Source organism: Clavelina lepadiformis, chromosome 3, assembly GCF_947623445.1.
Source record: "Clavelina lepadiformis chromosome 3, kaClaLepa1.1, whole genome shotgun sequence".
NCBI lineage: Eukaryota > Metazoa > Chordata > Ascidiacea > Aplousobranchia > Clavelinidae > Clavelina > Clavelina lepadiformis.
The window spans coordinates 22,587,246-22,610,558 of NC_135242.1; the positions used below are offsets into that span (position 1 = coordinate 22,587,246).

General features: G+C 36.7%; 4 protein-coding genes across 5 annotated transcripts; 3 read left to right on the forward strand and 1 right to left on the reverse strand.

Annotated features, from left to right (window-relative positions):
• Nucleotides 1–845: 845 nt before the first annotated feature.
• On the forward strand, nt 846–6,459 carry LOC143449921 (monocarboxylate transporter 12-like). The gene is made up of 8 exons (XM_076950258.1): nt 846–1,410; nt 1,654–1,797; nt 2,261–2,436; nt 2,542–2,633; nt 2,701–2,906; nt 3,037–3,164; nt 3,256–3,484; nt 3,603–6,459. Exons 1-8 carry the CDS (start codon nt 1,230–1,232, stop codon nt 3,728–3,730), a joined length of 1,284 nt encoding a protein of 427 aa, XP_076806373.1. The 5' UTR covers nt 846–1,229; the 3' UTR covers nt 3,731–6,459.
• A 2,579-nt stretch (nt 6,460–9,038) lies between these two features.
• On the forward strand, nt 9,039–12,984 carry LOC143449443 (myeloid leukemia factor 2-like). The gene is made up of 7 exons (XM_076949653.1): nt 9,039–9,164; nt 9,455–9,548; nt 9,651–9,785; nt 10,191–10,298; nt 10,529–10,601; nt 11,046–11,132; nt 12,170–12,984. Exons 1-7 carry the CDS (start codon nt 9,127–9,129, stop codon nt 12,370–12,372), a joined length of 738 nt encoding a protein of 245 aa, XP_076805768.1. The 5' UTR covers nt 9,039–9,126; the 3' UTR covers nt 12,373–12,984.
• A 250-nt stretch (nt 12,985–13,234) lies between these two features.
• Nucleotides 13,235–19,959, forward strand: LOC143449442 (uncharacterized). Its single transcript, XM_076949652.1, has 17 exons — nt 13,235–13,585; nt 13,768–13,898; nt 14,068–14,212; nt 14,380–14,469; nt 14,974–15,067; nt 15,175–15,380; nt 15,545–15,776; nt 15,858–15,956; nt 16,115–16,240; nt 16,452–16,514; nt 16,729–16,902; nt 17,082–17,596; nt 17,745–17,914; nt 18,130–18,219; nt 18,405–18,582; nt 18,951–19,144; nt 19,825–19,959. Exons 1-17 carry the CDS (start codon nt 13,343–13,345, stop codon nt 19,940–19,942), a joined length of 2,868 nt encoding a protein of 955 aa, XP_076805767.1. The 5' UTR covers nt 13,235–13,342; the 3' UTR covers nt 19,943–19,959.
• Nucleotides 19,487–21,896, reverse strand: LOC143449444 (uncharacterized). 2 transcript variants are annotated; one of them, XM_076949655.1, is made up of 4 exons: nt 21,490–21,896; nt 20,529–20,621; nt 20,155–20,206; nt 19,487–19,919 (listed from the first exon to the last, which is right to left on the reverse strand). In XM_076949655.1, exons 1-3 carry the CDS (start codon nt 21,689–21,691, stop codon nt 20,163–20,165), a joined length of 339 nt encoding a protein of 112 aa, XP_076805770.1. In that variant the 5' UTR covers nt 21,692–21,896; the 3' UTR covers nt 19,487–19,919; nt 20,155–20,162. The 2 variants fall into 2 exon arrangements, with proteins under 2 accessions (XP_076805770.1, XP_076805769.1); XM_076949654.1 differs by having other exon boundaries at nt 19,487–20,206; nt 21,490–21,893.
• Nucleotides 21,897–23,313: the final 1,417 nt, after the last annotated feature.

The window sequence follows — 23,313 nt, forward strand, 5'->3', positions numbered from 1 at the left end:
TAATGGGAAAAAGATTGCAGTATCTAGCCCCTACCCCTCCGAAACTTGAGATGTCTTCTAACTGATAACTGAAATATTATAGGTACGTTATCATTTATCAATATGACTCAAGAAAGATTGGTATGCCAAAGCAACCGGTTAAAGACCAAGAAACGGGTCGACCACATACCAAATTACATAAGTAGTTGAATTGTTTTTTCGATACAAATACGACACTGCATGACTTGGCCCTGTCACGCCTGCATACGTATGTATGCTATAGCGGCTCAAACTGTTTAGTATAGACGAGGCATAAAACGGCGAAAGTTTTAGAAATCACTTGCTGCACCAGTGATAAACATATTTTGAAGGGATGAGAAAACATCGGTATTTCGAAGAGTTTTTAACTCTAGTTAGGTTCAAAGTTTTCACCACAGCTTTACTGCTGGTTTGATGGAATGAACAGGCCCTTCCTGTATTGTTAAAATCAACATTAACTACAGTTAGGCCTCAGAAAACTCAAGTTGTATAACTGAAGATAACTGTAACAATGCAAATTGAACACTTACCAAAAATTGTTCCGTAACTCAGATGTCATGATGGTAGGCTGATTATTTATTAGTCGCGCGGTCCCATACCACACCTCTCAGTATTAAATAAAACCTATATGCCTTTCGATTATAATTGCAATGGATGTTTTCAAATTGTGTGTAATCAATATTTGACATGTGTATACTATAAAAGCATACTGCACAAAGAAAGGAAATATTTTAATCCTGTGCGCAATTTCCTGCCCGCGTTCTTGTTTACAATTTCTCCGCATTGCAACTGTAGGCGATTTCTTACCATCACTTGTTCTCCACTATTTCAATAGCTTACAAGGCGCTATATCTATCTAGCGATAGCTGCAATGTCATAAAGTGTATTATAAGTTTTATAACCTATCGGCTATCAGTCAGCCGAAGATTTGACGACCGAGTTGAGATTTATCACATAAAAGCCAGAACCGCGCAAACCTTCACTTTAGCACAGTGGACATCATTCCTGAATGACGTTTTTGCTATTGAACTTAAACCGAAAATTCAACTTACTTTTAGTTCTCGCTTGAAAAAAACACCAAAGTAAGGTTAGGGCAACAGCAATTAGTACGATTACTGCGTGACTTTTGCTCATCATTTATTTAAGCACAAGGTATTGGAGTGTTTTATTGGAAGTCAAGTATACATACCTGACTATAGATCTACTGCTAGATGACCTCATTAAATATATCCTTTCTAATCCTTGCCTCTGGCACATTTGTGTGGACGTTATGGTCAGCCGCCTTCAGATGTTATCCAACATTCTATCAGACTTTAATGGTGGAATTTGAACTAAAATACGGTGATGTGTCATGGCTAACTGGTTTCGTTCAAGGCGGCTACGGCCTTGGAAGTAAGTAACATACGATTTTCTTGTATACTTTACAGTTGAACACTTTTCCTCTACAAGTAGGCCTATAGTAGCTTATGTATTGAGAATGCAACAAGTAGCCTAGCCTATATTTACCGAAACCTTATTCGCTGTGCGTTATGTACGGTATTACCATTGCTCATTGCAAACAAATTATGTAAGTTGTTATAGCTATAAACTACATTATAGCTTACCGCAGTAAAGAAATTTCTTTTTTTTATTCAGATCTGCTATTCCCGGTCATATACAAATATGTCACCTTCAGAATCGGGGTGATGGCGTCAGCCATTGTGTCGTCTGCCGCGATTTTTATCTCGTCTTTCGCTGTAACGATTTGGCAAATTTACGTTTGCTGTGGATTGGTGATTGGTGAGAGAATTAGCAAAAAACAAACTTCAACGTTCGTAAGAATTCCAACATCAAAGAACTATTTGTATCGCTCTACCTTTTAGTTTGATAGTGACTATTTCACCGATAGTAGGTCACGCAGATAGGCCGTTAAGTCAGGAGAATTGGTAGGAAAAAAGTTGATTTTATTTATTTAGGGTTTAGTTGGAATTAAATTTAGATTGGAAAGAATTTTTAGGTTAGGTTTTGGTTACTATGGTATAAAATTTAAGTTAGCTTGACACATAACTGTGAAAAGGGGCTTTGAATGCACAATTTTTTTCTGGTGAAATAGTGGCAGCCTTTGATTTTAAGACTGGAAATCAAAAGAATAGTTGAGTTCTGACTTGATTTAGATAAAAGCAAACTTTTAAGGCTATTTCATTTTGCGTCATGCAAATCTTGTTGTGGTCTGGTCAACCGCCTTTAATTTTTAAATAAACAGGATTTTGTCTAGCTGGGACCATCATCGGAGTCTTTACAATGTTGCCTCGGCATTTTAAACACAATCGTGACGTTATTCTTCAAATAGCTTGCAGTGGGCTTTCAATGGGCAGTTTTATCTACTGTCCACTGTTTCAAATTCTTATCGATGGATTTCAGTGGAGAGGAGCATTGTGGGTAACTTAACCTCTAAGCTTCATCGAAATTTGTGAATCAAAAGATGAAATTTAGCAAAAACATTTTACGCAATGCTAGTGACCGCGAAAGATTTTGTTTACTTAGATAATCTCGGGAATATTTCTACAACCTGCCGTTTCTGGAGCGCTTTTAGGTCCTTCGCCGCCAGCAGCAGAAGACGAGCCACTAAAAGAAAGGTTCACGCAATAATCTTTGATGTCATGATCATCTTTCCTTGGTGAAGTAATTGTCTTGTAATAATAGAAAATGCGCTCAAGTTGAGCAATCTGAGACGCCAGTGAGAGAAGTCAAAAATGGTGCCACGTGGCGTCTACGCCTACGCCACTTATGCGAACGTTGGGATTTAGTTATATTTTTAAAACTCGAACTTTACCTGATGGTTTTTGCCTGGTTCACTTTCGCATTGAGTTTCTATTCAGCCTTCCCCTTTATGATTCCATATGGAAACAGTAAGTCGCTTGTATTACACGATTTTTATAAATTTTGTTCATGGTTTTTCAGAGTAAGCATGATATATCCCAGTAATCATTACAAGCTCTGTGGGCATAATGTCAACATTGAAAAGAATTTTGTATATAGAAATCGGTCTGACCGACATTCAGGCTTCTTCGCTCGCTTCAGCAGTTGGCTTTGGTGAACTAGGGTCAAGGGTTTTCTACAGCGTCGTAATGAACAGATGTCCTCAATCTTATAGATATATTTTCTTGGTAAGAATGTTTTCACTGTTAAATGATCCTACTACATTTATTTCGCCATCACATCACAAAAATAAGCTTACAACTTAATCTTAAAATTTAGACGGCAACAATCGCTTTTGCTGGCTTATTTTTTTTCCTTCTGGCTATTTTGAAATCCTATGCTGGCTTGATGTCGGTCTCGGCCATTATCGGAGTTCTCGGCGGGGGTGCAGACGCAGTTTACTCGGCCATCATGATTGATTTGTTCGGTGTCACAAAATACCCGTCTGTGTATGGCTATACTAACGTCATGTCTTATATAATGGGTATGCTTGGTACCGTTACTTTAGGTAAGTTATCGCTTTCCCGATTCTAAGTAACCGGACATCGTCAAAATGTAAATATAGTAATTGGAGCAATTTCCATTGTAGAACTTGTAGTGTAATCTGCTTTATTTTTATCATGTAGGATACGTTATTGACTTGTGTGGATCAGAAACGATCGCAATTGTTATCGGAGGTTGTTCTCTGCTGTTATCTAGCGGTTTTGTTTTGCTGATCAATCGAAAAATTAGGAGAAAACACGCTGAAAACTGAAAACACAAAGGAACGCCAGCAAGCAATGCTCTAATGTTCTCTGTTTCCAAAATGTCTGCATGAGATTGTTTTTAGTTGTTTAGTTTCTTCATTTTTGAAAAATATTTTCCCTTGTAACTTGTTGGTATGGGCCTAACGTAAGGCTATGCAGAAACTGTTCTTAGGCTACGTTCTGCGTTCTTCCAATTAAATTTTTGACCCCGAATGAACCTCATCAGCCAATTTCCATATCATTTTTACATATTACATGCTATAAGCAGACAAATGGTTTAGTGGGTTTTTTAACCTATGTCCTTACTCTATTTGTTGAACATCTATTTGGTGAAAATCGAAAGCGCATATCGAAATTGTGTTAAAAAGGTATTTTGTTTCTGGAATCGTCAATCGCACTCTAAGTCTACATTATATGTGAAATTAAATTTATTTTATGGCCAATGTCCGAGTCTTTGTCTAAATAAATGCCAATCATTTTACGTGTAATTGTCCAATCGTACAATTTTTTTATTCGATGCCGGATTGGTCATCAAGCAATTATTGCTTGCTTACTTACCTTTTGACTAACAGCATTTCCATCAAGAAAGCCGTCTTGGACGACCGTTGACAGAGCTTTGTTGACCGTTGCCAAAAGCGGGAGTGACGTAGTCAATTTTCGAAGAAAACATTCGTTCAAGTGATGCGATTATTTTCGAGGTCGCGTGTCTTTTTGGCAGCAGGTCGACAGAAGTAGATCAAACTATACGGTAGGCTACTTCCACAGAATTCACAGAAATAAATATAACTGTCTTTGAACAGGAAGAGCCATGCAATTGTTCACAAAGAAATAACCCGGACCCTAAAAAAACTTGAGTGGAAGCTTTAGAATTTATTTAAGCTATTGATAATTAAGTTTTATAAAATGTATCAAACACCCTATTTTTGTTTTGTTGTTTCCATATTTTATTAGTTTTAAAAATGCTATCTTGTCAAATTTTGAACTGGAATTTTACAGCCTAAACAGTTTGTTATTTTCATGTTGTATTTATCGGTTAAACATTTTTTTGTTTGAAATTTTCAGGTTTTGTTAATTCTGTAGCTTACTGATAATTTACAGAACCCTTCATTTTCTCTTATGAATATGTCTAATTTAGTAGTTTCCTGTTTTGAACATTTCTATATCCTAAGGATTTATTTCTGTCCTGGAACATTTTTCTTTTTTCTTGTTTGGAACTATCCCGTTTGACAAATTCCTGTATAAAAACGCAATTTGTTTACAAATGTTTTGTAGCATACTGTTTCACACATGTGTTTATAATGTGTTTATTGATGAAAATTACTCTTCCGAAACCAGAATTGGACAATAAATTGCTCTTTCATCAAGCTCAGGGTAGTTATCGTACTAGGCCTAACTAACTGTTGAGTAGTCTGTACGCTTCATTCTCACACAGATATTGTTCTGGGTAGGATTTTTCGTTTACATAATCAGTATGCTCCGTTAAGTTAAATAAACTTAGAGATAGTTGGCACAAATTTTAATGAATATTCAGCGTAGCCTAGGCTGCGGGTAAAGCTGGATACGGCGCAATCCGACGATCGTTTAGTGTTGAAAATGGACGATTTTACGCAAATTGGATGTTTTAGCTTAATCGTCCTAGGGCGATTTCTGAGACAGACTTAAATCAGTCGTTTAGAAAAAAAACGTCCATGGACGTGGGCCGGTTGGAACCGTGTCAACCCCACGTCATTGGACAATTCCCATTAATTTCTTTTGTTTTGCTGAATCCTTTACATGGCTTAATTTCGCGTTGATTGTTTTGTTTAATATTCCGTTCAACCTTTATCAAGTCATTCAGCTGTTCATTTGGTTCTAAATTTATGGGTCCAATACAGTTTTATTTTTTAACACGCGTTGGCTGATCTATCCCTGCAAAAGTGCTGCCGTGAAAGACACGGCACCTCATAAGGAGAAGATGAGTTCCGCTCTTGCTTTAGGTTCTGAAGACGGTCAAGAAAGCTCTGTCAGCTGTCATCCAAGTCGGCTTTCATGATAGCAGGCTGTTTGATGAAAGATTCCTGGAGAGCCTCATTACTTACCAACAGGGGTGGCCACAGACAGTATTTAGGGAAGAAGTGCCCAACCAATCGATTGTGGTCTACCAGTGGTCCGCCGACAGATCCCAAGTTGACTGCGAGGCCTTTAGAAAAAATAAAGTTTTTTATGTGTAACAGTTTTTTTGTGACTTCAGACATTTAGGCCTATACGTCTACCAAATAATCGAGTAAGAGTTAAATAACTTGTTTTATTCAATTTTTAATTGTCGTTGTGGACTAGTGTTACAGTATGTTACTATTGTTGCTTTGGCGATGTGACCAACACAAATTTTTATTAGTTGCTGTGTCAAACACAAAACTACTTAACCTTAAAATTGAATCTTCAACCGATTGCTATGTGTTTGGTAAATAAAAAATCCAGTAATCAACCGACTTCCAATGGCGAATCCTGATTAATTTATTCAAATAAAATTTAATTACCAAAAATGTTAACGATTGACTAACTTACACTTTACGAAAAACGATTCACCTTAACTCTGTTTATAGAAAGTTTTCTGTTTGTATGTACTTGAGAGAGGTTAGGTTTGTGATGTGATGTCTACCTGCAGCAACGGATAGATTTAAATTTCGAAAAGAAATTAAATGCAAGGGTGTAATGAAGGAAATGGTTAGGATTTCAGTTTTATTGCTTCTGCACTCATATCAACCTCACTTCTCACTCATATCGTTTCAATAATAAAATCTATACCCGCTAAACCACTAACGCGGTGATTGCATTTTTAAATACGCTAAACGTCTCATCGTTTCATAAAGAAATTTAACCTTTTCTTATAAGGTTTTGAGCGCATATTTATTCGCTCGAATTTTGCGTTAGAGTTAAGTTTGCTATATAAATTTCATTGTGACACCACAATATATTTTACGTTACGTGAAACGTTATGTTGGGGGGACTTGAAAATGTTAGAAATTACCAAGCAAGAAACATTGGAAATGATTTATGTGGATTTGCGATGTTGACACTGGATTGATAGACCGCTGGAGGTGGTTATTTGAAAAGTAGCTGTTTGGGTTAATAAACATTGGGCACCCCTGATTTAGGGTATACTTAAGTCAGTAGTTTCGAGATGAAACAATACCCATTATAAATACCCGCAATTAATTTTAATCCCCCATGCGCTTAGCAAACTTTCCAATCTGTGGTATATGTAGTTGGTACTAATCTTAAACATGTTTCAATAACTTTTAAGTAGATTTGCATTTAAAATTGCCAATAAAGCAAGAAAGGATTTACTATGGTTTGCCAGTTTGAGTTTTGCTTTTTGGCGTTTGTAGGTTAGGTTTGGATTCAGAAAAATTTAGTACATTGGGTTCTGGTTTTGGTTCGGTTTTCCGAAAAAATTTGCTTACATCGATTTAAGCATTCAGCCTTTCAGGTACAAAAGATTTTTGAGGTCTTCTTGTACACACCAAGCTTGTTTGAGTCATATGGAGACTTAAAGTAGATCCGCCCCGCCATAGAATTCATTTCTCCTGGAACGGAGGTGGATTTTATAAGCGGCGACTACTGTATAACCATTTTACTGATAAAACGCCAGCATGTTTCGAACAACATTTGTTCTTCATCAAAACTAATCCCTACTAATACAACATAGTTGGTGACATTGAATGTTCATTTACGGAAACATAACGTTGCTGCATCAATATTGTTTCATGTCTCTACAGCAGTTGCCTGTTTTTTTAACATTTGCTTGCTATTTTTGGGTCTTTGATTTCTACAAGGAAGGGTGGGGTTTTAATGGGTGTCCTGGTGCAACCAAATGTTGTATTAGAAATCCAAAATTGACCAGAACAATTGCCCACTGGGCACCCATTGTTTTTTTGAGGATCAGCTTTCACCACACAATGATGTTGCTCTTGCAAATGATGTCTGAATAATGCCATTGTTTAAGGCTTGATTTGTATCACACCATGCTATGCGCACAGCATGAAGAGATTGTATTAAGTGATGTATTTACAGGAAATGACTCTGGCAATTGTGACCATACAATTAGAGATGGGAAAAGCCAAACGTTTGTGAAGCAGGTCTCAAAAGAACTGCATTGTCTGATTGTGTCTGTTGACAGATTAAGCTTAGTTTACCAGAGCTGGGTATCCAACTTTTTTGAGGGCACCCATTTTTACAGAGTCAGGATGCCCAGGGGAATCCACTCAGAAAAATAAAAGTTATTCACTGCAAATGTGTAAGATCATCGGCGTACTAAGTTTCTGTTACATGGTTTTTGGTTAGATACAAGTATGATACATTTATTTATATATATATCATATATATTTAGTAATATAGTGGGCAGTTAACAAATGGGATTGATTTTTTGGATTGCTTGGACTTGGGTAGCAATAGAACAGGACTTAAGGTGGTTAATTCTGCCTTGTGCAGTTTAATTTTAGTTCACAATCTAGTTATGGCAATTGGTTAGTTAGTTAGTTAGTTGGTAAGATAGTTATGGAAAACTACAATACTACAATTCAGCCTTTTGTCGTAGCATCAACAGAAAATTAACCCTGGTGATTGACACTTGTGGAAAAGTGTCACGTGTTGGTTTATTTTTCTTTCTTTAAAAATAAAATAATTACGCACGTACACAGACAAAATGAAGAAAAAAGAACAAAATGGTGCTACATTTTAAAAAGGTCCACTGTAATATGTCTGTTTGTAACCTTTATTGCCCCTTGAAGACTTCCATGGCAGTTTGATTAACAGAATAACCGTGCTTGATTACATTCCTTTATTTGTGCCTTCAGGTTTCAAAACCCTTCCACTGCTCAAGACTAATTGCGTATATCGAAAAGGAAATTGCAACATATACTTAGCCTGATATATAGGGTTTTAATTGCATCCTTCCCAGCAATGCTTAGAGCTAAACAAACCTACAACTGTGATAAAATAAAAACAAATGTGGTTATCTTTTGTTGGACTTCTTACCATGCCGGGAGCTATTTGTTATTGTTGGATTTTGAGTTACAGAATCCATCAATCAATCTTTTTGCAATCGGCAGAAGTGTTGAGTGAAATTGCAGAACTTCACTCTCTGAAGACAGTTGAGCTATAAAGCTAAAGTGTAGAATTCTGCTTACGGTAAACCTGTATTACCCAGTACCCAGCCTGTTATACAGAAAGCGTTCTCTGTAGGTTGTGCAGTGTGATGCTTGCACAAAATGATCCAAAGCGACATAGATGAGATGTCTTCCGAGCACAAAATAAAATTTAGTTTGGCCTGTTGTTTATATTTAAAATTTTAATATACATACAGTATATGTAAAATTGCAGGAATAGTTGTTAAGAGAAGTTTACTTGTTATTTAAATTACAAAATGTTTCGCCCCATATTTGACGATGATCCTTTTTTTCGGTAAGTCGCTATCTATCTATAACCAACTGTTTTCCTCTTAGTAATGTCAATAACAGGTTAACAGTATTTGTGCTGCAGTTATGTATTTTGTAATATATGTATTTCATACTATTTGAATACTGGCTTTATTTTAAATTATGAAATTGTTCAATATGGATACTAATACTGATAGTTAATATTGCTGATACTGTATACTTAACTACTATGATACTTTGTGTACCCATTTCTAGGAATAACCAATAAACAGAGTTTTATAACTCTAGATAACTTTTCACATTTTATTTCATCAGTGACCCAATGCAAGACATTCACAGAATGATGGGTCAAACAATGGATATGTCCACGGGCAGGAATTACATGTCAGCAGGACGAAGGCACACAGAGGTTGGTTTGTTGCCCACTAAAAACTATAGGGTTGTCATTGTAACTATTTTGGTTTTTAATTATTTTTTCTACTATTATTTAATTTTCTGTTTGTGATTTCAGCCTACCATGACGTTGTCTCCATTTGGGATGATGTCACCTTTTGGCTTCGGAGGCATGGGTTCAATGTTTGATCGAATGAATCCACTTATGAACAATATACAGGGCTCCATGCAGATGATGTCATCGTCACAAGGCGTGAGTTACTTCGCTTCCAAGATGCCTTTTGGGCGAATAATTTGATCACCCACTCACTATTGCAATGTTTTTCTTTCACAATCAAAAATTGTTTCTAAAATGATTGTGACCCACAACGCAAGAAGGATAAATTATTTCACTTGTATGATGATGGCTGCTTGTAAGCAAAACAAAGTCTCGACCCATCGCAGTATAGTCCTGAGACCCATTGTTTGAAAAAGACTGCATGGCGGTGTGGTTGTGATACTATTGTTGTTTTATTTCAGTGGATCAGGCTGATATCACAATTGCATGATGCCTAAAAAAAGACACTTCAATGTTCAAACTTTGGCATAGTGGCTTAATTAATATCACATGCTTATAATAATTTTTTTTTAATATATTACGTATAACCAATACTTTAAGATGCCTGGCTCCTCATTCCAGTCCTCGTACACATCCATCTCATATGGTGGAAACGGACAGCCCCAAGTCTACCAAGCCACATCTTCAACCCGAGTCGGACAGGACGGGGTTAGTTGACTTCGATTACTTTTGTTGGAATAACATTCATATTCGTGTTACTTGTATTCATATTCGTATTACTTGTATTCATATTTGTGTTACTTGTATTCATATTCGTGTTACTTGTATTCATATTTGTGTTACTTGTATTCATATTTGTGTTACTTGTATTGTTTATGTTAGAAAAGCAGGATTAGTGCAATGATCGTGAAAAAATGAAAGCTTTTTCTTTATCCAAGGTCAAAGAAACACAAAAAAGTGAACGTAATTCAGCTTCTGGTGTTCATAAAATGGCAATAGGACATCACATTGGTACGTACTGAGTGGTGTTTGTGTTCTAATCGTTTCGTAAAATTAAAATATTCTGGAACTCAGCTTGATACAACTGTACATTAAAGAGAAGCAACTTTGTGTGGTGTGTGTGAAATCAGGAAATGTTACACTGACCAATCAGGAAATGATTTGCTGCATTTAAAATGTGATAAAGTGTTGACTAAATATTGCTCAGTTTGTGCTGTATGTATTGGTACTTCACTTCTTACATTTGCTTACATTTCGAGTTGCCAAACTGTTAAAGAGTTACTTTGTGGACCACTTAATATATATGTCTTGGTATCGTTAAGTAGAAGACTGAAAAAAAATTTGTTTGCAATTAAAACTCTGTCTACTTGAATCTGCTTACATAAATAGGGCCAAATGTATGTATATATATATGTACATGGATATATAATTTAGTTTCTCAATCTTCTTTTCAAGGTGACCGTGGACATGTAATTGAAAAATCAGTCAACAAAAAAACTGGCGATAAAGAAGAGTCGCAAGAGTTTATTAACATTGAAGAAGGTTGGTCGCACTTTTTCATATTTTTTTATACTGAATTTCTAAGGTTACTGCGGAGCAAAATCTTAAAGTCAATGTTATTACTACGGTGAATTCTTTGCACTAAATAACATTTTGTAACTCTCATTCAACTAAGTTGTTATACTTTGATTGTTTGACATGTTGTACTTGTGATGGGTGTGTGCCACTACAAAAAGACTCCAAGCTGTAAACTGTTGGCTGTGTTGATTGCATACCAAATAATAATGTGTTTGTGCACTAAGCCTGTGAAAAATGGCCATAGTCATGAGTCAACTTCCTTCCTCAGCTTAACATTTATTGCATGGCAAAAAACGTCCAAACAAGTTTGAAAATTATATTTAAGCTTAGTAGCAATAATGATTTTACGACATTTATGGCTTGTACGTTAAAGTAAGCTTACAAAGTCCTAATTTTAAGCATAAAATCCAACTATTTTGTGTGAGGTCTAAATCAGGAAAAATTAGGCAAAAATTGATGTTTTTGTCAAAGTAGATAACAAAGGACAGCATTTAGGTTATCATGAAAATGAACATACGTTTGTTGAATCGAATTAAAATAGTTTTTCATGTAACGGTTTCATTGGTTATGAAACTTTGACACTTGTTTTGATAAACATGTCCAAAAGTGTCAAAAACATCTTGTATTTTTGTACATTTTTGAAGCCTTCCAAAGGGATGTAGCAAGTTTTGTTGGCAAGTTGGCCATTTTTGAGTACAAACTGGTGGCATTTGCAATTGTCAAAAAATTCACCCTCAGTGTCAATGCATTCATGGGAATTGTTACATTACCTGCGCCAAAATTTTCTTGTGAGGCTTTAGATCATTAATTTGTTTTGAGTTTGATTTCATGTAATAAAAATCTTGCAAACAAGAAGCGTAAAGTTATAGAAAGGAAGCAAAGGAAATATATGTCCAAAAACTGTGTTGATTGCAAGTTGATCATTTCACTGTCCCATTTGAGCCTTTTGGTCTGACTTTCAAATCACAGAGAGTATTATTAATTAAGACGTTTATCTTCAGAGCAAGCTGACGAGTTTGATCACGAATGGAAGCAAAAGACACGCTCCCACCAACCGCATCATAGGAGCGTCGCGTATCATTCAGTCGGACGACACTCCCCCTATTCATCCCATCATCGACACGCCCCAGCGGCCATAGAGTACCACCAGAGACCTTCATCTTCTTCAAGTCACAGGCAACAGAGAAGAAGAGATCAGAGTTAAGGCGTAGGCTATTGTGCTACATTCATCGAAAGCTTTGGTCACATTGGTTCTTTTAAAACCTTGCTCTCATAACGTTGTTATTGTGCTTACCTACTCCACTCTCAAACACTTTTGGAATTGGTTTGAGACGGATGATGTGTGAATGGATTAAAAATGTGGGTAGGAGAATATTTTCAATAAAACCGCTACCCTTCTTTCAAATAGCAATGGCAAATTCTTTTCTTGTATATCTCATTTTCGCAATATTGTGTTTTTGTCGTTTTGCCTGAAAGGTTTTATTTTTTGAAACCCCATTTCTCATGTGAGCATTAACTGTTTATTAAGGCGAGGTATGAATTACGTCACAATACGTAGCGGCGGAGATACCATTATGATGATATAAAAGGTTTTGTTGTTTCTGGCATTGCGTTGTGTATCATTTTGTGTTAGTGTTAAACGTCGTGATAAACGTGTAACATTACGTAACAATGCAATATTTGACGGCTGAAACTGCAGGAGGTTATTTTTGGGTGGGTTTCCCGTTTTCTATTTATTTCATAGTTGCGAACCTGTTGCTGTAGTTTACGTTTTTAATACATGTCGAAAATAAATCACACTCAACTTTGTAACAAACCAGTTATTTTAAGGTGAAATTTGCAAAATGCTGTTGGATGTTTGGTGTATTTGTCTTAAATTGTTTATTTTACCCCAGGAAACAGGTGATTGTATTATGACGTCATACCGAACAGCGAGTAGGTTTGAAGTTACACTTGGTCGAAGAGCGGTGGCACCGGCCCCATAACATAGGATTTCCCTTGCGTTGGTTAATTAGATTTCGGAGTTATTTTAAGTTTCTCGACTTCCTTTAGAAAACGGTATAAAACACAAGCGCGCTCATATATACGCACTTGTTGTACACATTGACAGCACTAAGTCAGTTGTATTAGGACTGCAAAGGTACATTTGATCAATTGCAAGCTATTTAGTTAATATGTCGGGGGTTAAAGCTCTTTGTAACAAACTGAACGAAGAATTCCTGACCTGTCAGATATGTTTGAATATTTACAAGGAACCGTTACTGTTAACCTGCCAGCACTCTTTCTGCAAATCCTGCGTAGCGCAGTGTGTCCACTCTGGTACGACCACGGCGCTGCATTGTCCCATATGCCGGCAGAAAACGGTTTTGCCGAAAAAAATGGGTCTTGGCAATCTGAAAAAGAATTTCTTTTTACAAGTGAGTGCTACCATTTTGCAATATTGAAAGACTAGTTGTTTAGGATTAGGCTGGCAATTTTCTGTGTCGATCGATAATTAACTGTTCGATCAAGGAACAAATCCGTTCAAAAGTGAGGTAACGTCAAATGAATATTGTCCCTTGTGTAATTACAATCCCAAATGTTATATTTACTTGGTCAGAGCCTAATAGAAACACTGAACGCGCGGCGGCACTCCCAGCACTCAATTTCGCCCTTTGATGATCTTGTCGTGGGTAAAGGTAATCAGGATAGTGACGTCATAGACAGTATCAACGCAATAGACGATAGGAGGTAAGTAGCTTCCATTGTGGTTTCTTTTGTTGTCAAGGAAGGATGTGAGACGTAACTGTAACTGTGTATGCAAAGGACAAGTAAAAAAATTATCGAACCAATTTCCCAAAAGCCAAAATCGACTAAAAAATAATTACAAAAACCACCCTAACTGATAGTTACGTCACAGTGAACACAACGGAAATTTCGATTGTGAAAATTGCGAGCTTGAGACGAAAAGGAAAGCGGTCGCCCGTTGCTTAGACTGCACTGACTTCCTTTGTAGAAATTGTGAACTGATTCACTGTCAAACCAAGCTGACCAAAAAACACAAGGTAATCAAATCACTGGTCACTATTTGCCAGACTGCCTGTAATTACTGAGACAAGGCGACAATTGGTATAATTGTTAAGTTGCTGGCCTCAGTAAATTGGCATTGATCATTAATGAACATTCTTTTGACAGCTGACATAATGACTAATCTGTTTTTATGACGTCATAGGTTGTTCGGCTAAGCGAGTTGGTAAGTGGCCAGTATGGTGATGAGTTTCTCGCTAGAGCGAAGATCTTTTGCCCGCGGCACGTGGATGAGGTAATATAATGCCAATTAGTGGAAGTAAAAACTTTCACAGTAATTCCCTAAATTTTGCGTAAATGTGTGAAAATACGCACTAATATAGTTTCCGAAAAAGTTGTAATCATGATTATTTCTATACTACAACTAAGAGTTGCCTCCGTCAGTCAAGTTTCACTACCCCATTGCTTTTGAAGCTTTATGCAAACTTTGTTTTATCTCCAAACCAAAATTATCTCTCTCTACGCAACTGTGATGTAATTGTCACGTGCTTTCGTTTCGATGGTTATAATTATAATAGATAAAAACGTCATAATTAACCCCTTATGACGCCAATTGAGCCGTTGATAAATAGTAGATAGCACTGTTAGCCAGTATAGCCACTCATTGAACTTGAAATTCTATAAATCAAAAATGTTCGCAATACAAAGACAAGACATGAAACCTACGCTTCTTGACGCTGTAAAGGACATAAATAGAGAAGTACTTACGACGTTTTGACTTAAACGTGATTTGGTACAGGTTTGTCGTGAAATCTGCGAAGATTGTTTCGCGGTCGGATGTTCGTCGTGCTTGAATGAACACCATAAAGATCACAAAACGAGAGATTTGAAAGGTACCGGTCACGCCTTGGGTCACGTGTTAAATGACTATGTTATCTTATAGCCAATTGGGACATCATAAACATTGTTGTGCTAAAAATTTTGACCTTTACCTTTAAAGATGCTGTTTTACGTCATAAACGAAGAGCGATTGAGCTCCTGGATTACTCCTCCAAGGAAGAAACGAGAATTTCTGAAAGTCTCGAAGAAGTGAAGAAAATAACAGAAAACATGAAAAAAGAAAAGAAAAGCGTTTGTGACGAAATTAGGAACAGGACCAAGAGCTTAATCGCTGCAGCCAAATCATACGAAGAAAAATGCTTAAAGGTAAGTTGTCCACATAATCTTTATTAATTTGCATTGAGTAAAAATCTGAAAACTTGTTTTGATTTTTAATACCTTGCTTTAATTTAAAGTTTACCTACTTGAAGCCAAACCTAGCTATATTTGTTAAGGTAAACTTCAGATTTGTTTGACAAAATATTTTTTAGGCCGTGAAAAGTATTTCCAAGTACCGCAAAGCTTCTGTCAACGAAATTGAAGAAGAGCTTCTAAAGAAAAAATCGGAAATTAAATCCAGGCGAGAAAGTCTTAAAGAAAAACTTGAAAACGTGTCAAAGTTTGGAACCCCGTTGGAAATTTTGGAATTAAAAGCGCCCACTGACTGTTTAGAGGAAACGACGGAAATGGAAGAAAAAAGCACGAACTGTACTACAAGCTGCAGTGAGTTAAACTAACAACTTATTGCTGTGTATTGAGTTGACTCTGAACAGTTGTTTTTAACGTCATTGTAATTCTCTTCAGCGTGGTCGCTGTCTCCACCTAGCGACCAGTCTCCGAGCGATTTTTTGAATTCTATTAAAAGAACTTTGATGCAAGTGATAGGACGCGTCGAATGCCGAGGTATATTTCATTTATCATATTATCATACAGTATTATATGAATTTCATATAGTCATTGTTGGTTATGTTTCCTACAATTGCTGATATGGTGTAATAACCAATGTTGTGCTGTGTAATAACCTTTTTCTCAAGTGTATGTTCTTGTTCTTTTTAATTTAGGCGCCAAAGAAAACTTTCAAAACATCGATCAATTTCAAGATGACGCTGACGTCATATCTTTCGTAGGAAGAGCTCAATCGGTGACGTCAGAGCGTACTGAAAGCGATTACTGTCACATGCGTACCCGTAAGAACGACATTGAGTGTGACGTAAAATGACGAAACAATAGACAAAAGTGTTTTAAAATCTATGTGATGCTATAACTACTGTGATATTTTACAAGAACAGTACGGAAACAGATATTGGGTTGAAATTTTACGTCAAATTTCAATACTAAAACGTTGTCGAAAATCGGGTCATATTCAATATTCAAGCAAAAATAACTTATGCTTTGCAGTGCTGCCATTAAATCTTCCAGCGAAGGGAAACATCGGTAGAAATGTGGATAAACCAATCCTAGGTACAAATAATTTCTTAAGACTGTAAGGGCTGTAAAAATTTTCTAAAAGAAATTGACAAGTAATTTAAACAGATCCTTACACATCGCGTAAGGATTGAGCGCTGGAGATTGAGTTTAGTTTCATAAATGCAAAAACACTGGAAACACCTATTTTTTATCTCAAACATAGCCTAGTACAGTAAAATTGAGTCTCATTACTCAGCACTCTCTGCAGACAAAGCAGCAAACGACGTTTTATCGCCGACCACGGCCGAATCCCCGAGTCTTACGATGATGAGAAAATTTCCCCCGTCGACAAAAAAGGAAGTCTCGCGTGCTCATTCGATGAACGGAAGATCGAGATGCAAGATACCGGAGTGGAAAGAACGAAGCAAGAGCGCCGAACGATGTGAGGATAACACACATTATCATAAGATAAACGCAAACTATGAGGATAACTATGTAGCTCGCTCGGAAAATTTATTAAAATTTTTGCACTGATTTGTGCAGTCGAGCTTTTAACAGTAAAATAGAGTAATAAATATTCTTAATTTACCGTTAGTGCTGACAATATGTTGATTTACTCAGTTCTAGACGACAATACTTTTGCCAGCGTCGGAAATAGCCAAACGCGTCCAAGATCCGAGTACGCGACAACATCGCGCGACAACCCTGCAAGCCGCGGGAGAGAACGTATTAGAAGCCGGCCGAGCGGACCGAAACTCTCGACCTCTTTATCTTCGCGAAACATATTTTCTCCAGGCGGAAGTGACGATTCCCTTTTCTCCTTAGCTACATCACCAGTTGCAGCCTTAGCGGAAAACCCCGCTCGTTTAGGGGTCTACGACACCCAGGATCCAACTTCCAAAGGGGCAGTGGCCTCCCTTGCCAGTAAAATGGCTTCGGCGCCCTCTTTGGATGACATAAACGGAAGTTGGTCACCATCCCCCGGAAGTCCAAGAACTCACGCCTGGAACTCCGACAACCAGAACAACAACATCTTCATCAGGTCGTTTCAAGTGAACGGCAAAGTAAAGACATTCAAATCCGCCCCGAAACTGGCCCACAGCGCATCGGGACATCTTCTAGCGACAGACTACAAGGTGACGGCAATTGGATACATTTGGTCGCTCCTATAAGTTCCTTATTATTGTCCTCATTAGCATGTGCTACAACTTTAAGCGTTTAAGGTGATTATAATGTTGCTAATACGAAGTGGTTTGTCTTATTTTCGTCGTAATTTATCTCCAGGCACAACGCGTGTTTGTGTTTTCACAATCGGGAGATTACCAGAGTTCGTTGAAAACTAAGGGATCGAAAAATCTTCACCCAATCAGCGTCGTTTCGACGAAGAAGAACAAGTTCTTGGTCGCTTGTGGAGAAGCTGTTTATAAGTTCAATGCCGGAGGAAAAATAAGCAAGTAAGAAAAAATTTGTTTGTTCCCTCAGTTCTGGACAAAAGTTGTGATACTTTTATCATTCATTTGTTGTGACAAGAATGGGTTGTTTAATTGATAAATTCTATTGAATACCTACATAGATGACTCTGAACAAAACTGAAATTATTAATGAATTCTGGCTCCGTTAACTGCCATTCTATACAGCATTTCAGTAACAATAATTTTGTTTTTTCTAGGAAGTTGGGTTCAGGCAAGTTCAGCAAATGCTGTGCCATTGCAGTATATCACAAAACCAATAAGTTATTTGTGACAGACATCGATAAACGGTAAGCGGTACATCAGGTCTTTTGTGAAATCAACTAAACGACATTTAAATGGTCGTTGCAATAAGAGCTACCCATAGCGGTTTTTCCATCTTTCTTGTGGATTGTTGGCCTACTTCGTTTGCAAGATAAACGGAGACTGGAAGTCTCATCAAATCATCGTATTTTTAAAACAACGATTTTGGCAGATCCGTGTCTATTCTCAACATGGATGGTGGGCTTGAGAATATATTTGGATGTGACAATTCGCAAACGAACCACCAGACTCCAGATTCTGAAAGTTCTCTCCAAGTACCGTACTTTATCGCTGTTGACCCCAGAGCTGGCAATATTTTCGTCTCTGATTGGGCGAGCAACAATGTTAAGGTGAGGTGTGATTTTACCAAGAAGAAATGTGTCATAACTGTCTATATAGGAATTTGTTTTATGCAATCTATGGTTGAAGATGTTTCTTTTCATCCTCGACCTACATTTTACGATTTCAGTTATTAAATTTCAATTCAACACCTAACTTTGCGGTTGAAATGTGTTGTATGGCCACTGTTAACTTTAAACAATTACCTGCGTACACCAATGAGGAATTTTTTGTAATCTTGTTATTGAAGCCAGCCTAAGAAGTTATGGGCCACTTGCTATCATACTTATAACGACAGAAAAAGATTTGTTTAACCACGTCTAATGTGTCTGAGACCCGATAAGCAGAAACCTTATAATATGTTATTTTCATGCTGTAGGTATTTGATCAAGACGGGAATTATCTCCTGTCACTTTCCTCATGTGTATCGAACTCTACCCCTTTCTCACCCACCTCCAATGACGTTTTATGCAATCCAGCTGGAGTCGCCTGTGATGACAGGGGGAATATTTTTGTTTCTGATTATGGTAATCACCGGGTGGCGATGTTCGACAACAACTGGCAGTTTCGAAAGTATGAAAGCAAATTCCAATATTATGATTCAAAAACATTTTTGGTTTAAAAAGGGTGAAGGCTACTCCCATATTAACTATACGCACACTTATTTTTATCAAAAAGAAAGCCACCATAGGAATCTGTTAAGCCCTCTTTCTGAAAAGCTAAAGCGCCCTTGTATTGTATGAACTCATTAAAAAACGTTAATTGTTTGTTACATGCATAATCGGTTGTTAGTTGTGTTGGTTTTAAATGCAATGTGTATAAAGTTGTGTGATTATATTTTAAAATTTGCAGTAACTTCAATTCCGCTGTTTTCTTGACTGCAATCGGCTATGTCTGCCTTTGCCCAGTGAAATGTGATTTAAAACATGTTCACGTATTGATAAATTAAGAAACTAGGCCCAAACAAGGAAACTACAAGACAAAGTTTCTTATAAAAACGAATGTACATGGCTGAGTTGAAAAATTTATTTGGACGGTTCAATAATAAGACAACTTAGAAGTAGGCAAGTGTCACAAGAAGATAATTATGTGGGGTTTCTCCAAATACCCAGTATTCAAACCGTCGCAGTGTTGCCTATGTGCACTTGATTCAAACTAGGCGTCGCTCTGAACACCGAATAACATTGCTAACTCTGCAAACACTGGATATTTAGACGCACTGCAAATATGTGAACTATTACGTTTTGTTCCAGGTTTGTAGCAACTGAAAAAGATGGATTGCAGAACCCATGGTCATTGGTGACGACTCCAAACTCCAAAGTAGTCGTTTCTGAATACTGGAGTCGAACTATAAAAGAATTTTCGTATTGAACAACGACCGAGTTGCATGCGTGATGTTTTTTCATTGATTCCTTGTGCGTTAAATTGCCTTGATTGGTGATATGTATGTAATAAATAAATCAACGATCACAGTGCGTTGTGGTATCAAATGAATCGCCATTTCAAGCATATTAGTCAACAGCAGCAAAAAACCGATTCTTTAGTTATCCAGGAACCATATTGAAAACATGAAGAACACAAACCATGCTCATCAAGTCGATTCTTCTTCGATTGTGTCATGTTTTTGCCTCTCCTCTGCGTAGAAAAGTATTTTTATGACAAGAAATGATTTGTATCTATTGATGTCGGGTTTCTAACCAAGCAAAATAAAAATGAAGTGTAGGGATCATTGCACGAAAGCAACTTGTCTGGTACTTGCACCAATGCAATGATATTGCCTTTCTATATATTGCAATTAAAAAAGAAGTTATTTTCACAACAACTAATAATCAGGCTTAGAAATGAAGGTTATAACTCAACTTGCTGAAAAGATTTTAAGTTTTAAGTTAAGGGTGCAATTATGTTTTGGGTCACCAGCATCATGATCACTGAAATAAACAATTTTTTGAAGATTTACCTGCCAGTTTCTTCTCTCTGAACTCAAGAACATTCTCTGTGTCGGAATCAGGTGGAAAAGATGTAATTAAGGCGGCTCCAAAGCAGGCAAACACTGAATTGCAGAAAATGTTTAAAAGTAAGGCTTCATGAAGAACACATTTCGAACATGATTATTCTGAAAATACTCTATTTTGGGATGTTCAAGCAGCCAATTTGGGGTCCTTGCTATTTTTTGGTACAACCTAGACTATGACAGTTTTTGAAAGTATGATAGTTTTTGATGATTAATGGCGGCTGAATCATGTTAACTTCAGTATATTTTATAATCAAAAAGCAAAATAAATAGCCGATTAATCTGTAAAGTTAACTGTTAATTGATCAACACAATGTGATCCTGATTAATCGAAAGTTAGCCTTTACAGTGCTATTCGTTTTCCTAATTGATTCGTTTTTGACAAGAAGGTATTTATACAGAGACACAAATTTTTGCATGATGGCAGGCACTGATGCCTCAAGTCTTTAGGTAATATGAATTGATGTTCAAACCAACAGACTAGTCTTGCTCATAAATCGACCTGAACATATAAAAGTTCAGCATTAATGTTGATGGGTTTTCCGTGGGTGCAACATTCATTTTTTACCAAAGGGGCAGAATATAAGGTAGGGGTTAACTTTTGTTTACTCGGCATAAGTTTTACAAGCTTGAGCTTGCTTCATTAGGTGTACTATGAGATGGAAAAAATTTTCAAGTTGCAAGGTTAAAGTCTGCACATTTTTCACTATCAGACTATGGGATAACAGAATAATTTAATACCATCAAAAACTATCCTATTAAAATCATCAGAAGTTGTGACATAAATGACATCAGTAAAAGAAAAACTATTAAATTAAAAAACAACGTAGTACAATAACATGAAAAGAAATAAAATAAAGAATTTAATAAGTAAAATACAATTGAATACAAAGAAAATTGCTCTCACATGATCCGACAAATGCTCCGGTGACTGGTTGAATTCTACCTATTTTTGTAAGATGCCAAACATATGCAACTGCACTAAATGATGCAGCACCGCCCATAATTTCACATTCACGACAAGATGATTTCCTTGGCTTTGCTTTCTTCGGAGGATCCATTGAAAAGGTGTTAACCATTCCATTTGCAATATCTGACAACTTGCCCATTGATAAGATTAAAACAGAGTGATATGAGCTAAAAGTAACACTTATTTTGGTGCTTAAACAAAAACCTTAGTTCAGTAAAAGTTGCTGTCTAGTTTTGTATACCAGATAAGAATCGCTGCAAAAAGCACCCATAAAATTATTGGAAGCTACCGTACTTACACACCCAATTTGAAAAATTTTGTTAGACCAGTATACAACGAAGTTTTTCGCTCTCCCCAGTCCATGGCGAGAAGTAAACAATACAACACAAATAAATTTGTATGTGTTTTTAGCAAAGTTAATAGACAACACAGAAGTCATGCCTTTGCTACAGATTAGGGAAATTCCCTCTATAATGATATCTTGAAGTTGGCGCCATCTTAATTTTTGGAATAAGTCAAATTTCGGTAATTTTCTTAAAAAAATAAAGTTTGAAGATGTCTGCGATATTAAAACATCTTTAAATCCATATTCTTGGAAGGTAAATTTTATTTGCATTAAACCTAAAATGCATTTATCATGAAAGTTTTCTTGATTTAAGTGGCAGGTAAATATTTCCTTAAATTAACTCGTAACACAATGCATGGATAAATCTCAATAGCGATATATCAAATTATTACTATAATTGATTACTTTTGCAAAATAATATTTAACCTGTATTATACAACATTTTCTTAACTTTTACTAGTTTTTTTAGGTTTTAAATAGCTTTCTTCAAATCAAAAATTTTCTAAATAGGCTAAATGAATATAGGAGAAAAAAAGCTCACGCCACGTTTTGTATACCATAAGCCATGTTTTGAGCAGTCATCAACGCGCGATTCGTAGGTAGGCCTATAGCCTAGTTAGTAGGCAGAAGCTGATTTGTGCAACACGGTAATAAAGTCCATGGCGGTAAATGTAAGTTTCACTGGCCTAAGACTAGATAACTCACGGGCCTATGTAATTTAACTTATGTTCGTTACTGTCTACTTTTTACTTGTAATTATGTCTAGCTAGCCCAATGCTTATTTGAGCAAATTATCGTATTGTAACTATAAGTACGGTATAAGCTGTAACTGTAACCTATTAGCCAGATACAGAGATAGGCTAGGCTATACTCTAGAAATAGCATACGGGTAATGCATTTGTATAGTAGACGCCAGCTACTCAAATTGTGACGTCATCTGGTTGTGCACTTGTATACTAGACTCTACAAATGCATCCTGTTGTTATGCACTCTCCTGCACTTGACCCGTAAAAAGTTTTCTAAGTGCGTTGTGGATTAAAGTTAATTTAGCGTATAATGGCTAATGTTTCATCTTGTGTGGGGATTTCTCGTCCAAAAACAGCAAACTTTCCAATAATCCGGCCTGCAGAGTATGGCAGTTTTCGCCGAGATCTCGTGTGCAAAGAAGCAGCTGGTATGCACTGCGACTTGTGGACCAAAGCTGCCCGGCGTTTGTGATAGGCAAGATGCGGCCCCTTACAATATAAATTGAGGGGGAAAATCTTGTGTTTCCCGTTTTTATTTAGAGTCATATATTGCTTTTAAACACGGAACAATGTGCTCTTGCCATACTCCGCAGTCCGGCCAATAATCTGATTAATCAATAGGCCTAACACATGCAGAAAGTCAGACAACCAATGGTTGGTTTAATGGTT